Here is a 16,094-nt window from a genome sequence, read left to right on the forward strand (position 1 = left end):
GGCATCCCTGGCCCAGGTTCAAACCCTCACATCACCAAGGGCTGTCCGCAGAGTAATTCTTGGCTGGTACCAGCAGCTTCTGCAGGAAGGGTGAGAGACAAGGCTCTGGGTTGTGTTGGTGGCCCACAGACAGACAATGTGAATATAACTTGAATCACCACAGAGTTAAACAAAGACAAGCAGTTGCTCTGAAACACTGAGCCTTCTGCTAATTTCTTGAAAAAGAACAATCCCCAAACCAGAATAATCTTTATTTGGATGTGTTTACAGACTCTGTTACTTTTTTTTGTTTTTTTTGACAAAAGGTTTCAGCAGAAAAAAAAAAATGTATAGACTACACTCCAGTCCAGCTTCTCTGAAAACAATGGTTGGCTTAGAGTTGCCCAGTATTTCACATAGGTGTGTTTTTAACATTCATGGAGAAGGGAAGTGGCAATCCTCAACTCTTCAAGAACCTCTCCCTCTGCAAACAGAGCTTTCACCCCTGAAGTCACCACCAGCAGCCCATGTGCACATCAAAACTGCCGACAGGATTCCTCCTGGCAACTTCTTTCATCAACAGAGTTCCCATGGAGACAGGGAGGTTGTTCTCAGAGACTCACCTTACACAGTGAGGTGGCAAACTTGGACCTCCATTAATTTTAAGGAACTACACAGAGTCCTCCACCTAGAAACTAAAGCATCTCCAAAAAAATAGTGTCTATCTTCACCATAATTGTCTGAAAGACAGCCAACAACAAAAAACTCTGGTTTGCAAGTGGCGTTACTTCCTGCTATGAAAGTAGGGACATTTATAACATTAATAACATTTACAGAGCTTGAGCAACAAAATACAGTGTGTGGTGACTGGGAGGGCACGGCAGAGGGTCAGACTGGCAAAAACCTGGTGAGAGCTGACTTCTTGTAAGAGAAATTTCTGAATTTCTGAATGCTTTCTGTATTTCTGAAAAGTCAGCAGCAGAATTTTCCCCTCTGTAGGCAGACAGGCACTTGGATTTTTCCTTGATGAAATTGTCAATGAAAGCAGAAAGAAAACTCATGGTAAAAATGGGCCATTTTCAGGAAAACAAATGTAAAAACAGTCACAGCTTAGCCTTACCTTCTGTGTTGAGACCTAAAGCAGAAAAAGACTGAAAGCCCTGGATGAACTATGTCCTGAGAAATTAAGGCCCATTTTTAATCCTGAGCACTTCATATAGGATTTTGCTTTCTGTATATGTTGTTTTTCTTGATTTTTTTTTCCTAATCAGCTTTCCTATCTGTCCAAGGTGTTTTGTAGCACTCTAGTGATTCAGGTGGTACAGCCAGACAAATAACAGAGTTATTATCTTTACAATAAATCTCTTTGTAATAAATGCACCTTGTAGCTTGATTTACAGCAAAATCATCCTCCTCCTCTTACTTCCATGATGAGACCTACTTAAGTCAGTGAGACTAGTCATGATGATAAGATAATTAAGTTTTTAGTACAACTCTGGTTAGTGAGCAGAATGCAGTTCTGATATAATGAATCTACTAGCTCCAGTCTGATATTCAAAAGATGTTGGTGATTTGCGTGTTGTTCTTAAAGTGCTCTGAAAAAAAGCACTTTTTTTTTTTTTTAATCAAAGCATTAAACCCCCTATAGGACACAATTTAAATAATCTTTAAAATTAAAGTATTTCTTTTAGAATGGCAAAGTTGAAGTTCAGCCAGCCTAGCACTGACACTTGCAAACTGACAGTCAAACCCCCCTACATTAAAATGGAAAGATTTGCATGAATGTGTTTTAAAATGACAGGAGACAGGAATTGAAGCTTCTAAGCAAGTTAGACTAAAATTTTAAGAGTGAAATGCCTAAAAATAGGCCCCTGAATGCATAGTTAGGCACCTATATAGAGACTGCTTGATTTTCAGTTGTTCTGATCACCCAGAGCTCCCATTAACTTCAGGAGCAACTGTGGATACTCAGCTGTTCTGGAAATCAAGCCACTTTTATTCAAGGGTCTAAATATGGATGTCTGTGCCCAAGTTTGGGGGGGAAAATACAAAAAAAAAAAAAAGAGGACTGGTTGCCTTTTTTTTTTTTTTTTTTTTTTTTTTTTTTGCTACAGGAGATTTTATAAAAGAGGAGTAATAGCCAAGTTTCATTCTTTCCCGTTACAATGGTTTAAACTGAATCAACAGAACAATTAATAGTGCAACACATCTGTGCCAGAAGATTTTATCTGAGGTCAATGGAAATCTATTCCAAGATCAGTAGCTCTTAATTAGCAATCTGAAACATTCCATAGATATTTCATATTCTGAGACTGCAAAGTGTTACCAGGCCACCTAAATCTTTTTCATAGTATTTCAGCGTTGCCATTAATGAGCTTTTCAGGCTAGTCTGAGAGATTTTGCAAGATTAACTTTGCAAATCTGTATGTATTAACCATTTAACTATTTCAGAAATGCCACCTTTTTTCTGCTTTTGGATCAAGTACAACCAGCAGACTTGAGCATATTTTTAAATACCATAAACTATGAATAAGGGAGAATTAGTCCTTTACTTCTATCATGTGCACTTGGTTGTCAGAAGACTTCTGAATGCTGTTTGCTTAAAGACTTCTTTTGTAAAAGTAATCCTGAGTTGGTTTTGTGTCTAAGCCATTGCCAGTTCATGCTGAAGTGCATAAGAGCCAGTCACATGATAAAAAATCTGCAAGAAAAAAAGAAAATTTATGATGGAATTATATATGACTATAAAGCTGCAAGTGTCAAGGAAGTAACAAATTAAAGGCATGCCAGATGAAGATGATAGATATTTGTTTGTGTGTGTGCATAAAATAAGATATCCCTTAATGTATTTGCTTGTAGGATATGAACTAAGGGCTCTTGCTGCTCTGTTTTGAAAGAAAAAAGTAAAAAGCAAAGACTCTTATTGCTCTTAACTAAGATTTCAAAAAGAGCCAGGTAGAAGTCAATGCTTTCCTGTGTCATCTGGCTTTGACTATTTCAGTATGCTTGTTTAAGTGCATATTGACTGGGACATTTTATGTTTTTAGACTGCATAGAACAGCAGAGCTTTGGTCATGGCTGGGGCATTTGTGCTATCCCTGGCAGATAAAAGACAGAACCCTTAAGAAATCAGAACAAATGGTGTAACAAAATCACTGGCTGTGCTCTAACACCCAGCAGTGATAGCAGTGGCAAAGAGAAAGCTCATGCTGCTCTGTCATAACCAGGGACATAATTTTAGGTCAAGAGTGAGGCAGAGGGAGCAAGACAATATTATTCTCATTGCAAGAGTGAGCCAGGGGTTTACAGCGGTCATGAATATTAACCTGACACCTCTCAGCTGTTCTTAAAACATTTCTTAAAATGTGTCAGTATTTCAATTGCTGGGAAAGGTGAGGAAAGGAAAAGATTGGTGCTTTTGTCCTCCCCCAAACCCCCTATACCTTATGTTTTCCCAGCAGCCCAAACAGGATAATCACTCTCAGATATTTTTCTTGGTTAAAGGTAATATCATCTCCTTTCCTGGGCTTAATGAATATGGGAGTCAAGACCAGAAGCCTTCATGTTTTGGTAGTTCCTGTGACCCTACAATGTTCCAAATTGCACTACATCCTTCGGGGTTGATACCCTGTGCCACTGCTGTAGAGATCATGGATGAATAGGTCAGAATCTTTCCTCCCACTGGGAACTTCTTCCCCAGGAAACAACCAATGTTAAAAATGGTCTACCAGTAGCACCCATATGTAGAATGAGATGTGATTTTCTCCACAGGATGGCAATGCACCCTGAGGAGTTGTGGCACAGGGAAATGAGGGGTCTGCCAGGCTCAGTCACAGCTGGGATTGAAGAGAAGAACACTGGCATGCATTTGAAAAGACTCTGTACATGTGCAAACTGAGCCCTTTTTGCCCAAATTTTGTAAAATTTTACACTGCAAACATGGCCCAGACCATGGTCAGCTGCCCCAACATCAGATCCCCAGATGTCTGTACGGACAGCTCAAACTTAAAGAAATACTGAGCTGGAAGTGAACCTGTCATTAATAATGAATTAGATGGATGTTCCATTTCTGCAGAAGCAGTGAGCCAGCACATTTAGAAAGATTACTTTTGTTCTGCACGAGCTGTGAGCTGCCAACAACCCACCTGTTGCTCAATGTCTCCCAGTAAACTACTGGCACCCAGGCGGAAGAGCTCTGGTGTCAGCCACTCTACTCCCAGCTCCTCCTTCACCAGCATTAGCCAAGTAATAGCTTCTTTGGCTGTCCTAATGCCCCCTGCAGGTTTAAATCCAACCTTGAGAGAGAGAGAAAAACAAAAACAACAACAGCAACAACATTAAAAAGAAGTGCAATCCACATTTTCATCCATCAGCAACCCCGGAAGAGCAATCAATGTTTGTACTGCTGCAGCCTCCAAGTGTTGGTGATGTAACAGCTCTACCTGGTAAGGACCTGGTTGCAAACAGGACAAGGTCTGGACTAGCATTGGGAGCCATCAAGCCTCAGCTATTAGTCAAAGAGAACATTTTCATCCTGAGGGAGCAATACTTTTGACCCCTGTGCACTTTCTCAGGAGCTGGGCTTGAGGTCTAATGGGAATACCTAAATCCCCAAGAACAAGGGCTTTAGGCAGGACTGGGATATCTGCATATCTCAGTCATATCTGCATATAATCACATAGTGCAGATATCCCAGATATCTGCATATAACCACACAGTGCCCAAGTCATCATCACCTACTGCCAATCTAATTCCAAATATAGAACAAATATACAACAATAACATAACACTAAAGATGCTGCACGTGAGGTGGCTGACTCAGAACTGGCTGCTATTTTATAAAAAGTCTGTGCAGCACAGTTACATATGGTTTGGCTGTACATTCATACCTATCAGAGGTTTAATTTTCACTAAAATTTTCCAAATGAGAATTAAATTATGTCTGTTTTCATCAAAAAATTGAAAGGTCTCTACTTCACAGGAACTGCAAAATTCCTGTCCCCCACCACAGGCTGGACGTGCTTTCAGCCCCTCGGTGTGAGATGTGTGTTATATCTGAAGGTGAACTGCCATGTCTGCAAAGGCACAAACATGAAGTAAAACTTTTTTTTGAGGTAAAACATGTCTTGAATACCATGATGGACCTGCTGTGCACTTGGCATACACCACTAATGCCAGTCCCTTGGTTATGTGCCATTTAAACACGTCTCGTCCTGAGATAGAGCTTGTGACACTCAGCTATCAAATCCCTCATCACAAATGCCAAAATGTTGGCCTGTTTAACTACCTAAACTCTTGAAAAGAAAGGAGAATCAGGAAAAATTCTTCCTGCATTTAAAAAAGTAAATCGGAACAAAATGTAGCACACAATGATTCTTCCTATGTTTCCTTCTGCCATCAACCTTTACATTCTTCAAGAATTATCATTTTGTTTTTGCATGTAAGCTCCCTAAACCTCAGTGCACTGAGGATTTCTTTGTGCCTTATGGATATAACAGTGGAATCAGAAAGTATCTGTTTTTAAATGTGTTTGGTAATCTGTTTTATATAGTGATTTCAGGACCAACAAACACAGAATAAATCCTTCTCTCATGCTGGAGCATTGTGATAATGGCATATTTCCAATAAGATTAAAAGGAACAAAAGCAGGAAAAGCTTGATAAATCCAAACCACGAAGACTGTGTTTTGTGGATCGACAAATAGATGTGTGAGTGTATGCATGCATCTGTTAACATTAGATTTCCAAAAAGAATTTAAAGCCCAGCAACTGGAAAAGCATCTTCTAGATAATAAACAAAAATAGTTGGAATGTGTTTTCCCTCAGGAAGAGAAATCCTAATGAAATTGGAATTTAGATCTCTTCCTAGAAATACTACGTCTTGTTGAGATAATCTGTGCCAAAAACAAGTGAAACAGAGTTAGTAAGAGAATTAAAACCATCATTCAGAATTCCTTCCCCTTTTAGCAGATTCTGAAAGCTCTTTTCTTTGCAAAAAAAGCTGACAAAGACAAGCCTGTCCTCTCCTCCATTTACCAGCTTTCCAAACAGCACATCTGACTGCCATAAAAAGGTAAAAAAGAAGGGGGGTTGGAATTTAATTCAAGAGCAGTACAAAGTCCAGCTACCACTTTCCTGCTGTTTCACGGCATTTCATTATTTTGCTTAATAAGTTCATCTCCTCAAGAATTTTCTCTTCACCTTACATTATTAAAAGTAATAAGTTTTTCTGGATTGGGGGTTTTCCCAACAGAAAAACCAATTTATGTATGTCCTTCAATAATGACAGGAAAAGATTATTTCCCATTATATTGCACACTTTTCATATCACCACCACAGCTTATCAGTCAATAAATGTTACTCTGCAACTTGTTCCTTTCCTTGAAGAAGTTTAATTTCTGTATTAACCTGTTTTTCCCAGGCAACGCCTTGCTAGAAATCATCCCTACAGCAGCAAAATTAGTTTGTTAAAGAAACCATTTAGAATTTCCTTGTCACTGATAATATTGTCTTGGGTTAATAAAAGTACATAAAGTCAGTTTACATCTAATTCACTGACACGCACATGCACACGGACACAAGCACTTACTCTTAACAACACATTTCATACCATGAATGCCTTCTTTGGAAGCAAAAGGTGAATTCAACATTTATATCCAATTATGGGGACAAAGCTGTGCTAATGCAGCAGGGACCAACTTGTGGCACACAGCTCTGGTGCCCAGGGGAGCCGCTGCCCCCAGGGATCTGCCTCACGCTGGGGCACTCATGGTGCACCCACAGAAGCAACTATTGGAGCTGCTTAAATTATTGTGTGGCAGAGAGAGAGGCAGGAGGGGGAAGGAGGAGTGGGGACAGCCCGGGGATCCATGCTGGCCTCATCTAGATGGCTCCAGAGAGTGGATGGACACACATCTAAGCTGGTGCCACATGTTCCTCCAGCTCCCACAGCCCCAACAATCTCCATCTCACTGCTCATCCCATGTCCTGACACTGTCCCTTGAAAGGCCACCTGCAGAAGGGACAGAAGGAGAAGCTGGAGAGGAGGGAAGGGCGGCCAGAAATGGGAAGAGGCTCTTAGCTAGAGATGTGGCTTCCCGCCCTGGTGCTGAAGGTGATGAAGCCCACTGCTGAACACCAGCACCAGATCCAACTGGCAGCCCCCACCTGCTCATAGAAAAAGGAAGTGAGAGGTAGCTTTAGGCCCTCCTAGGAATCTCCTCCTTTCTCAATCTTTCAGCGAAAGGATGAATGTTCATCACTGGCTTTGCTGTACATTCCCCTTTGTCTACGGACCTCGTTTGATAGCGACCTGATAGCTAAACATAATGTTCTTCCAACCCCTGTTCCCCCTCTCCTTTCTTCCATCCCAGGCAATGGGATACAACTGGATCTGCCTCCTTGACCCCTCGGGAAGCCCCTCTGGCAAGGGAGGAAAGAGCAAAACGTATCCCTTGGGTTGCCAGGACAAAATCAGAAAATAGAGTTGTGTACACCAGACAGACTCAATGGCTCTACATTTGCATAGCTCTGATGAGGTTTATGGGAGCATGTCAGCCATGGTCAGCCCTGTTATTGAGGGACACGGCCACTAAAATGGTGAAACAAAATTCAAATCCAGATGCAGCAGGGAACACTTTGATGGCATGAGCTTTTACGGAATGAATAACAATTCTTCAAGGGAGAAAAGATTAAAGTAAAAAAAAATTAATAATAGCAAATCAATCCTATTACATTCTTATTTCTTTCTGAGTGAGCCTGTTTGGTTAATTTCTACAAAGGAAATGAGAACTACCTTGTAGCCAGTTTGCCAGTAGTACTCCTTAATGGCTCTCATCATGACTATGCCAACGGGAAAGGTTGCATTTTCCACCTCCTTTCCTGTAGACGTCTTTATAAAATCAGAACCTGAAAGGAAGGAAAATGTTTTATAGAAGTTTTAGAACAGGAGTCCCTCTGCACATACAGGTTCACAGCCTCAAAGATGCCCTCCTGCTTCACAGCAATTCTGAAGCATTCCTTTGCACAGATGTCCCTGTGGTGTACATAAATCAACATTTTAGTATTTCCACAAGGATCTTTGAGAATAGAAACGATTTTCATCTGTTTTTTTTTAATTCAACTTCACATCTACTTGGTCTCACGTCTGACAGTCTGCTATTGTATCTGCTGCAGCTGTTTTTAGGAGAAGGGGAAGATATCTCATATGTATTTACTAAACCAGCTGTGTAATACTGCAACCAGAGGGAAAACTCTCTTTTTATGCATTTTTCAATTATAACACTGCAAGTTACTATACTTAAATCTACAGTCTGATTTAATGTAGTAACAAGGTCAAAACACCTGTGTTCTTTAAAGGACAAGAGTTAGCCCTGGCTTATTTTTTCCTGTTTTTTCACTAGCGAATAATATTCTCCACTGCCTATCTTAATACTTGTGTAACATTCTTGTGTATTCTTGCTGTTCTGCCTTGGCTTGAAAGAAATCCTGAAGCACAGTGTAACAAAAAGCTAAGAAACTAACAAAAAACTATGTGCCTTGCAGTGCATGATCCAGCATTGACAGAACACAATGACAAAACTTCTCTAATTTCATTAGGACGCACTTCACCCCTAGGAACCTACTTCTTAGAAAAGGTGTACTGTGGGATCATTAATTATCAAAAGTAATTGGAAGAAGAAGAGGGATAATTCAAACATCATGTAGTAGTGCATCATCCACTTAAGTCAATTGGAACTGCATCTGCTTCCACTTCAAATTTGGCTTGGGGTCCATTTTGTCTCTTATGTGAATGATGATGCCTCTACAACATCCCCTGGAGTAGGGAAGGGAAGTTTCAGCCCTGGCTCCAAGGAGCTGCCTTGACTGCATTCTGTGAGCTGCAGCTCCCTCCAGAGAGTGCCTTCCTGCTGGCACAGCTGACGGCCACACAGATGGGTCTCAGCCTTGAGGGCAAGGCAGCACAAAGCCAGGCATGCTTCTGTGACTTTTAAACACAATCAGATGGTGTCACCAACTTTGGGGTTTCGAAGACCACAGTTTTCTCTGTAGGCTTCCTGACTAGGCACCATGTCTGCCCAGTGGTGATTCAATTGCACCCTCCTGTGACAACTTCCATCCTGGAGAGAAACAGCTATTTGCAAGAAAGATTCTAACTCCACAGAAAGTGCAAAAGAGGCAATTAATAGTTGACAGAACTTTGCAAAGAACGGAGCACACAGGAGAGACAATTGAGTTGCACATTTCAGAGCTGCTCCCTTCCAGAGAGACACTACGGACATCTGATAGTCACATTAAAACAAGGAGCAGTGGAAGTGAAACTTCAACATCACCAAATTATATTTTTAATTTCCCTTTCGAAATGTAGCACTTAAAGTCCTTCAGTGCAATACTTCTCATTTTTTCTGCTATAAGGTAAGTCAAAGCTTTTATAAGTCTTATAATTACAAATCTCTATGGTACAGTTTCATTAAAAACTTTCATTAAACAACAGCTGCCCTTGTATATGGTCTTCTAATCAATTTGGTCAAACAGAATGACTTCTAATCAGCTGTTGATAAAAATAGAAGATGAAATTTTAATTCTAATAGATTAACCACAAACTCAAGATAGTCTTCAAAATCCATCTAGTTCTATTCTCCAGTGGATTTAACGACTATTCAGCAACTCATTACTAAATAGAACAAGATGAACATTTTCCAGTTCATTAAAGAAATGTACTATGTATTTTTGCATTGTCCTCATGATTCGTTACAGGGAGTCTTAATTACAAGATAATGGATAATGGTTATTAAATGCAGACTCCAGTAATGAAGCTCTATTCATTTGCGAGCCTCAGAGACTGCAAAGAGGGGAAAATAAAATTACTAGCTTCAAAAGATTAACGGATCAAATTATTATTCAATTTTGAAAATCTCATTCAGACTTCATAGAAACAAGAAGAGATTAAAAACTAGTATTAGTACAAAAGTTGTGCATTTATATATTTATTTTTAAATAATATCTTAAGGCTATTACGAGAATAATCAGCTTTAGATGTGATTATTAGACAAACATACAGCCAATTTGGTAGCATCCTCTAACAATGAAAACAATACATTTTTATTTCCAGAACAAATTCTTTTTATGACACAAGAGCTTGCTAACAGGACTGCAGGCAGCCTCTTCCAGGAGACAGAGGACTCACATTAGCACGGAGAGCCACGATGGAAGGTGCTATTAATGTTTGGATTTCAGCAATGAAAAAGGAAATCTAAAAATCAAGTGCTGCTGTAAAGGGCACCTCAGTAAGCAAACTTTATGCCAGCCTTGTGATAATAAGGGCGTTTCACCCATTCCATTTCTTATTCAAGTTTCTAAAAAGACAAATTTATGGAATTAAGTTCAGAAGGAACTTCACCTGGAAATTTAGGTGATGATTTAGAACCCAAGTTTCATCACCCATCTTCTCAGCCTCCTGTGAATGAATGCACTCAAAAAATCAAGGCTAAGGCTTTCCTCTCCCTTCCAGTAGATGACACGATTCAATGAAGCATTAAATCCAAGATTTTACAAAATCAGTTATACAGGGTAGATTTCTAGGCCCAGTGAGCCTCGAAAAGACCACTCTTTCTACTTTTAATTTCCACTGTGAAGCCACAGCAGTACATTTCCTTTCAAGGCAGCAAGTCATGTGAGACTCACTGAACCAAGGAGATGGGATGAGCTCAGTTGGTTAGAACATGATGCAATAACACCAAGGTTGTGGGCTCAACACAAACAGGCCCTTTACTTCAGAGGAATTCCATTGTATTTTTTCTCTTCTAGATACACAACCTCATTTATGAATGCTGTGGTCTCCCAAAAGGTCAGAAGGGCTTCCAGAACTGGCCTACCCTATGGTTATCCTGTACATCTGCAGAGATTTCCAGTCCATGTAACATTGAAGCAGAGCATGAGAAGTGGAGAATCTTATTTAGATGACAGCATCCAAGAAACATACTCTGATTCCATAATTAAGCAATAAGGAATAATAAGCGGTAGAGCAATCGTGGAGTAATCACAACCTTTTGGTTGTGAAGGGTTCCAAATGCCCTTGGGGAATGATTATCTCCTGATACCTACAGACTCTATGTTGCTGCCTTAGTCTTAATAAAGAACAAAGATGTGGCTGGTAGTTTTAAACAATGGTTTAGAGAGAGATGCTTGCAGAGGGACAATTATGCCGTGCTACTTTGTAAGTATTTACAACGAGCATAGATATATCTTCATTGCTACAACTGAGATATAACAACATGCAGTGACACAGGGAGAACACACATCCTTCCAAGACTTCCAGGATTTTTGCAAAAAGTGGCATTCTGCTCAGAGGACCTGCAAACCCACCTGCTGTTTCTGCTGACAAGGCAGCAATGACAAAATAGTACCGTATCAAATGTGCATGAAGTCCCATTAGCAAGTCATCTTTCTATTTTATGAGCACCTAAACTAAGGGTCTTCAGATTCACACACAATTAGTCTTACTAGGGGTGACCAGGTTAACAACCCTCTGAAAATAAGAGGCAGGGCAAGATATAAAAGGCTAATGTAGCAGCTAATTCTTGTCAGTTGAGTCATCCTTAATTGTCCCACTTACATGTACTCATCCTTAACTGTCCCACTTACACGTCCTTATCCTGCTCCAGCAGCAAGATGAAATACATTCCCCATTTGCTTAACTTTACTATCCAGGAGAAAAGAATAGAAAGCTGTGACAACTCACTTGAGCAGTAGCTCACCAGGTAGCTTTAGCTCCATGACAAGAGGCTACACTGCCAGACCCTTTGGTGAGGTGTCTATGAATGTTTTCACATGCCTGTGTCTCAGCTACCATTGAAAAATGCTGGTTATTAACTTGGTCTGCTGAGAATTTTTTGCAACTCTTTTCAAAAAAGTGCCTGCACAGAGGGGAAAAAAAAAAAAGTAAAAATCCCATCATAGGACTTCATGTTTAATGTCTGTTTACAAGTAGGACAACCTTCTGAAAACCCATCCTTCCAGCCTAGCTTGGTTTCCAAGACTGAGAATGGATGTTTCCTTTCTTGAACAGCACCTCCAGCAACAGGGGTTCTGCAGGCCAAACTATGCCCTTAGGAACACACTTACACATGCACACAAAGGACAAATTATCAAGTCCATATCAAGTTATGCAAAATTCTCTGTAGATGATGTCTGACAGAATTCAGCATTGCTGAATTATGCACAGCTTGCTAATGCACTGTTGCAGCGTCTACCACAGGTCTCCACAGAATACTATTACTTAATTAGTATTAGTTTCTTGTGTGTTCATTTAAAATGTTTCTTCAGAAGGTTCAGCAGGAAGAGCCACACCACCTTCTGTTGCTCAGCTACATAGCATAGGCACTTGCTATTTTTAGAGCATTCCTTCCAACCCAATCCCTACGTGGCATGGAGAAAGAGGAGATAAATAATTGAGATGTGTTGGAACCCTGGGCACTGAGAATTTTAGACTTTCTGTGCTGACAGGCACTGACCCCCAAGAAAACACTGCATTTCACCTGAGGCTTGGAGAAGGCTTCCAAAAATGAATGACAGCGCGAGGATTATGGGTGTGTAGTTTGAGTAGAAGTGTGTAATATCATATGGTGAAAAACTTAGAGTTTAAGGTTTTAGAATATAGTAATACATATAAAGCAAGATGGAGGTTTTAGGGTGGAGGCTAAGTCCTTTTCCACCTTCTTTTTCGTGGGTTTGGGTGGTATTTTGTAATTGGATAGAAAAGTCTGCATTTCAGGCCACGGGTGGTTGGTTATTGGGTTAAAAGTAAAATAATTCAGGTGTCATCTCTTAACTGGACAGTTTATCCTTAAAAGGCCTTGTAGAGAGAGAGAAAAGCTCCATTTTTAGTTTGCTAGCTAGAAGTGCTGTAGCACTCACGGCTTGTGAGACTGTAATGTAGATAAGAATTAATAAACATCTGAGTCCAAACACAAAATACCATCTTGAGCATTTAATCCTGACCCTGAAAAAAAAGGAAGATAAAACATGACAGACATGTGCTCTGGATCCAAAGACCACAGCTGGAATCCCTGTCACTGGTGGCAGCTGGCTTGGAGCCACACTGAAGCCCAGAAGGAAAAATGCTCCCAGTCACCTCCCCGCATTGCTGTGCAACAGCACTGCTGGGACATGCCAGGGTTCAGGCACTTATGTGCTGCTGGAACAGCCATTCCTCTTCCTCTCCAAGGAGGAAGCAGCAGGAGTGGCTTGTTGTGAGACAACAAGGAATTCCTGTATTTTAACCCTCTTGTTAAATCTCATGTTTCTTTACCAGGATCCCATTTTTCCTCTTTAAAAGGGCGTACCACATACTGCACTCAGGGGTGCTACAGTGTATGACCTACATTAACCTTATTTCTTTTTGCAGATGGCACTGCTGGAACTGCTGAAGCAGTTTGCCTAATGACATATGTCAAGCCAAAGGCTTGAAAGAAGAAATAAATCAAGGCATCCCAACACCTAATCCTAACCTTACCATCACTGGGATAAACCAGACCTTTCTCTCAGCTTACCCACCTGCAGTGCTGATTTCCTCCACAAGCCATTCTGTGGGCTATTTTTTCCCATACTGCTGATTTTGGGCAAGATTCAAAATACAAGAGACATCAGTAGAAACCTCCTGTGTAGCACAGCTTGAGAGTGCAGCACGGTGCACCCAAGGCAGGAGGCAGGACTGACAGAGTTCTGGCCCCAGATTCCCAAATCCATGGCCTCCTACAGCAATTACTGATGAAGAAACATAAAGCTTGGCCTCTCCTTTCAGACTGAATGCAAGCACTCTCAGCACTGAGCCATGGGCTCTGGCTAGGATGAGAGGGATAAAAACCCCAAAACTAAGTGGGAGAAACTGGACTCAATTTGAAAACCTCTCCCTTTAAGCTTGCTTTACAAACACTGAAATGCATTGCATCACTTCCTTGTTCACACTTAAATTAAGCTGAACAATGATAAACTAGCTTAAACTGTAATATAATTAAAACAGCACTGGTCTAGGTCAGGCTTTTTCCTTCTTGGCATTCTTGGTTTTGGATCAATACATCTCAGACTCTCAAAATGTTGTTCTGGACATGACATATTACAGACTCAGGCTAAAACCTGATATATCTACCAGTAATAGCAATTGCAATTGGAAGAAAATAATAAATATGCATGATGGCTTAGAACCACAGCAAAGGTATATTGCATTCCATGTTTAAGTAACTACATTTAGCTTTGTGCTTTTTAACGTTGATAACAACTTTGAAACAATATGTTAACATTAAAGCTCAGGTACATTTAGGTATTGTCTATTAGCTTGTAACAAAATTACTCAAATTGAAGAAATAGCTGTTTAAAATCAAATTGGAAATACTCCACACTGAATAGCAAGCAGAAAATCAGTCTACTTTATCAAAAAGGTGCTATGATTTTAAAGATTTTTAAAAATCTACCATCCATAATACAGCCAAAATCATGACACTTCAATGTCATTTTGAGTGTTTTTCAACACCTGATGTTAAAAGCAGTTTAAGATTCTGTTCCTACGCCAACCCAGAGAAAGGCAGGATTAATTGTTGAGATTTAAAAGTCCGTGTCTTAGTGCCACAGTCAGAATCTATCCAGCATCCAGCCTCTTTGTCAAGCAGAGGACAAACCGCAGCATCAGCCCCTCTTCCACACTGTCCCCTGCAATCAAAGGCAGCTAGCACAGCTGAAGGCTCCAGGGGGACTTCCAGGATCAAAGGCATTTTCCTTGGGCAATTGGAAGGCTCAATGTTTTGGCTTCTGGCTTTGCCTGAAAACCAGAAAATAAAGGAGGCCAGAGCTCACCAGACTCATCTGCAACCTGTTTGTTTCCACCTGGCTTTTACAATTCAGGTAGAACAGATTTCTTGAGGGCTTGCATAGAGGGATGAATATTCCACTTGATCACACAATCACCAGGAAAATATGAAGCACTTTCAGCTTATTTTTTGTGACACTCAAACATCTTCAACACCAACAAGTTGCAAACACATCGAATTTATTATGGACTTCCTGGATTTCCTGATGCAAAAAAATATCCAAATGGGAACATCCTGGATGGCCTTACCTATACATATAAAGCATCACAATGCTTGTTTTTAAAGTGCACAAATCTTACTTAAAGCTCCTACTTTTCAGGAAATTTTGTGCCCTCAGAGCGTTTCCTTTTTCTTTCTCCACCTTCATAATTCGGCAAAACTGCAAAAGCCCACATGTGTAGGCTGCAGTGTAGGTGAGAACTTCCAGGTACAGACAAATGTTTTCTGTCAGTAGAGTTGTTTTCAATGTTCCCAACTCTTCAGGCAGCCTGAATACCAAAAAACCTGACAGCTCCCTTCAATGAAAAGAAACAACCAAAACCCCTGACTGTGCAGCCCCACTCCAAGAGGAGGCACCTCTCTGCTGGTGGCCAGGGAAAGACACTTCTGGTTTTTTAAGAAATCCTTTTTTCCTCCCATTGCATTATTAACAATGCTCACATGACAAAACTAACAATTTTATTTCAAAGGGATGCTTTATGAAGGTGTGTTGCTTGATAAATTCAGCCAGACTTTTCTGGCATAACATCTGCTGAGCACTACCTGAATGAAGGAAACAAAAAAGACCAGTAAGCACCATCACAAATATGGAGCAACTCATAAAAAGGTATTTAATATGCCAGGGGATTGTTTCTCCATCTCCCTTTGCCAACAGCCTGTGTGCTGATCTTACCACAGACTGCAATTATGGTGAGTATCTCAAACCAAAAGCACCAATGATATGATTAAACAACTGCATGGGTTTGGGTTAAAAAAAATATATATTGAAACCAATGGAGAAATGCTGATTTCACCAGTCCACTTGCAAAACAAAGACGATATTCCAGTCTTCAAAATTATATTTTATAGATAGGTTTTACATTTTTAAAAACTTACACTAAATACATATTATTATTTTGAGCTTTGGCATTCCACTCTTTTTACTGAAACACTGTGAATGAAAGAAATGGAATATCAAACTCTCTTTGTGATATATATAGATATATATATATCTCCTCACAGGTACTTAGTGGCAAGTTATTAAATGTCACTCCTC

General features: G+C 40.2%; 1 protein-coding gene across 2 annotated transcripts in view; it reads right to left on the bottom strand.

Moving 5' to 3' along the window:
* Nucleotides 1-235: 235 nt before the first annotated feature.
* The window catches only part of DERA (deoxyribose-phosphate aldolase), a 46,442-nt gene continuing 30,583 nt past the window's right edge, over nucleotides 236-16,094 (bottom strand). Inside the window, exons 7-9 of one of the 2 annotated variants that reach the window (XM_066319531.1) lie at nucleotides 7,774-7,886; nucleotides 4,125-4,274; nucleotides 236-2,680 (exon numbers count right to left, since the gene is read on the bottom strand). In XM_066319531.1, coding sequence (XP_066175628.1) covers nucleotides 2,624-2,680; nucleotides 4,125-4,274; nucleotides 7,774-7,886 — 320 coding nt within the window. In that variant the 3' untranslated portion in view covers nucleotides 236-2,623. Of the gene's footprint in view, nucleotides 2,681-4,124; nucleotides 4,275-7,773; nucleotides 7,887-16,094 lie in introns of those variants that run through there. The other variant, XM_066319532.1, reaches the window with a different exon arrangement.

Source organism: Sylvia atricapilla, chromosome 5 (genome assembly GCF_009819655.1).
Source record: "Sylvia atricapilla isolate bSylAtr1 chromosome 5, bSylAtr1.pri, whole genome shotgun sequence".
NCBI lineage: Eukaryota > Metazoa > Chordata > Aves > Passeriformes > Sylviidae > Sylvia > Sylvia atricapilla.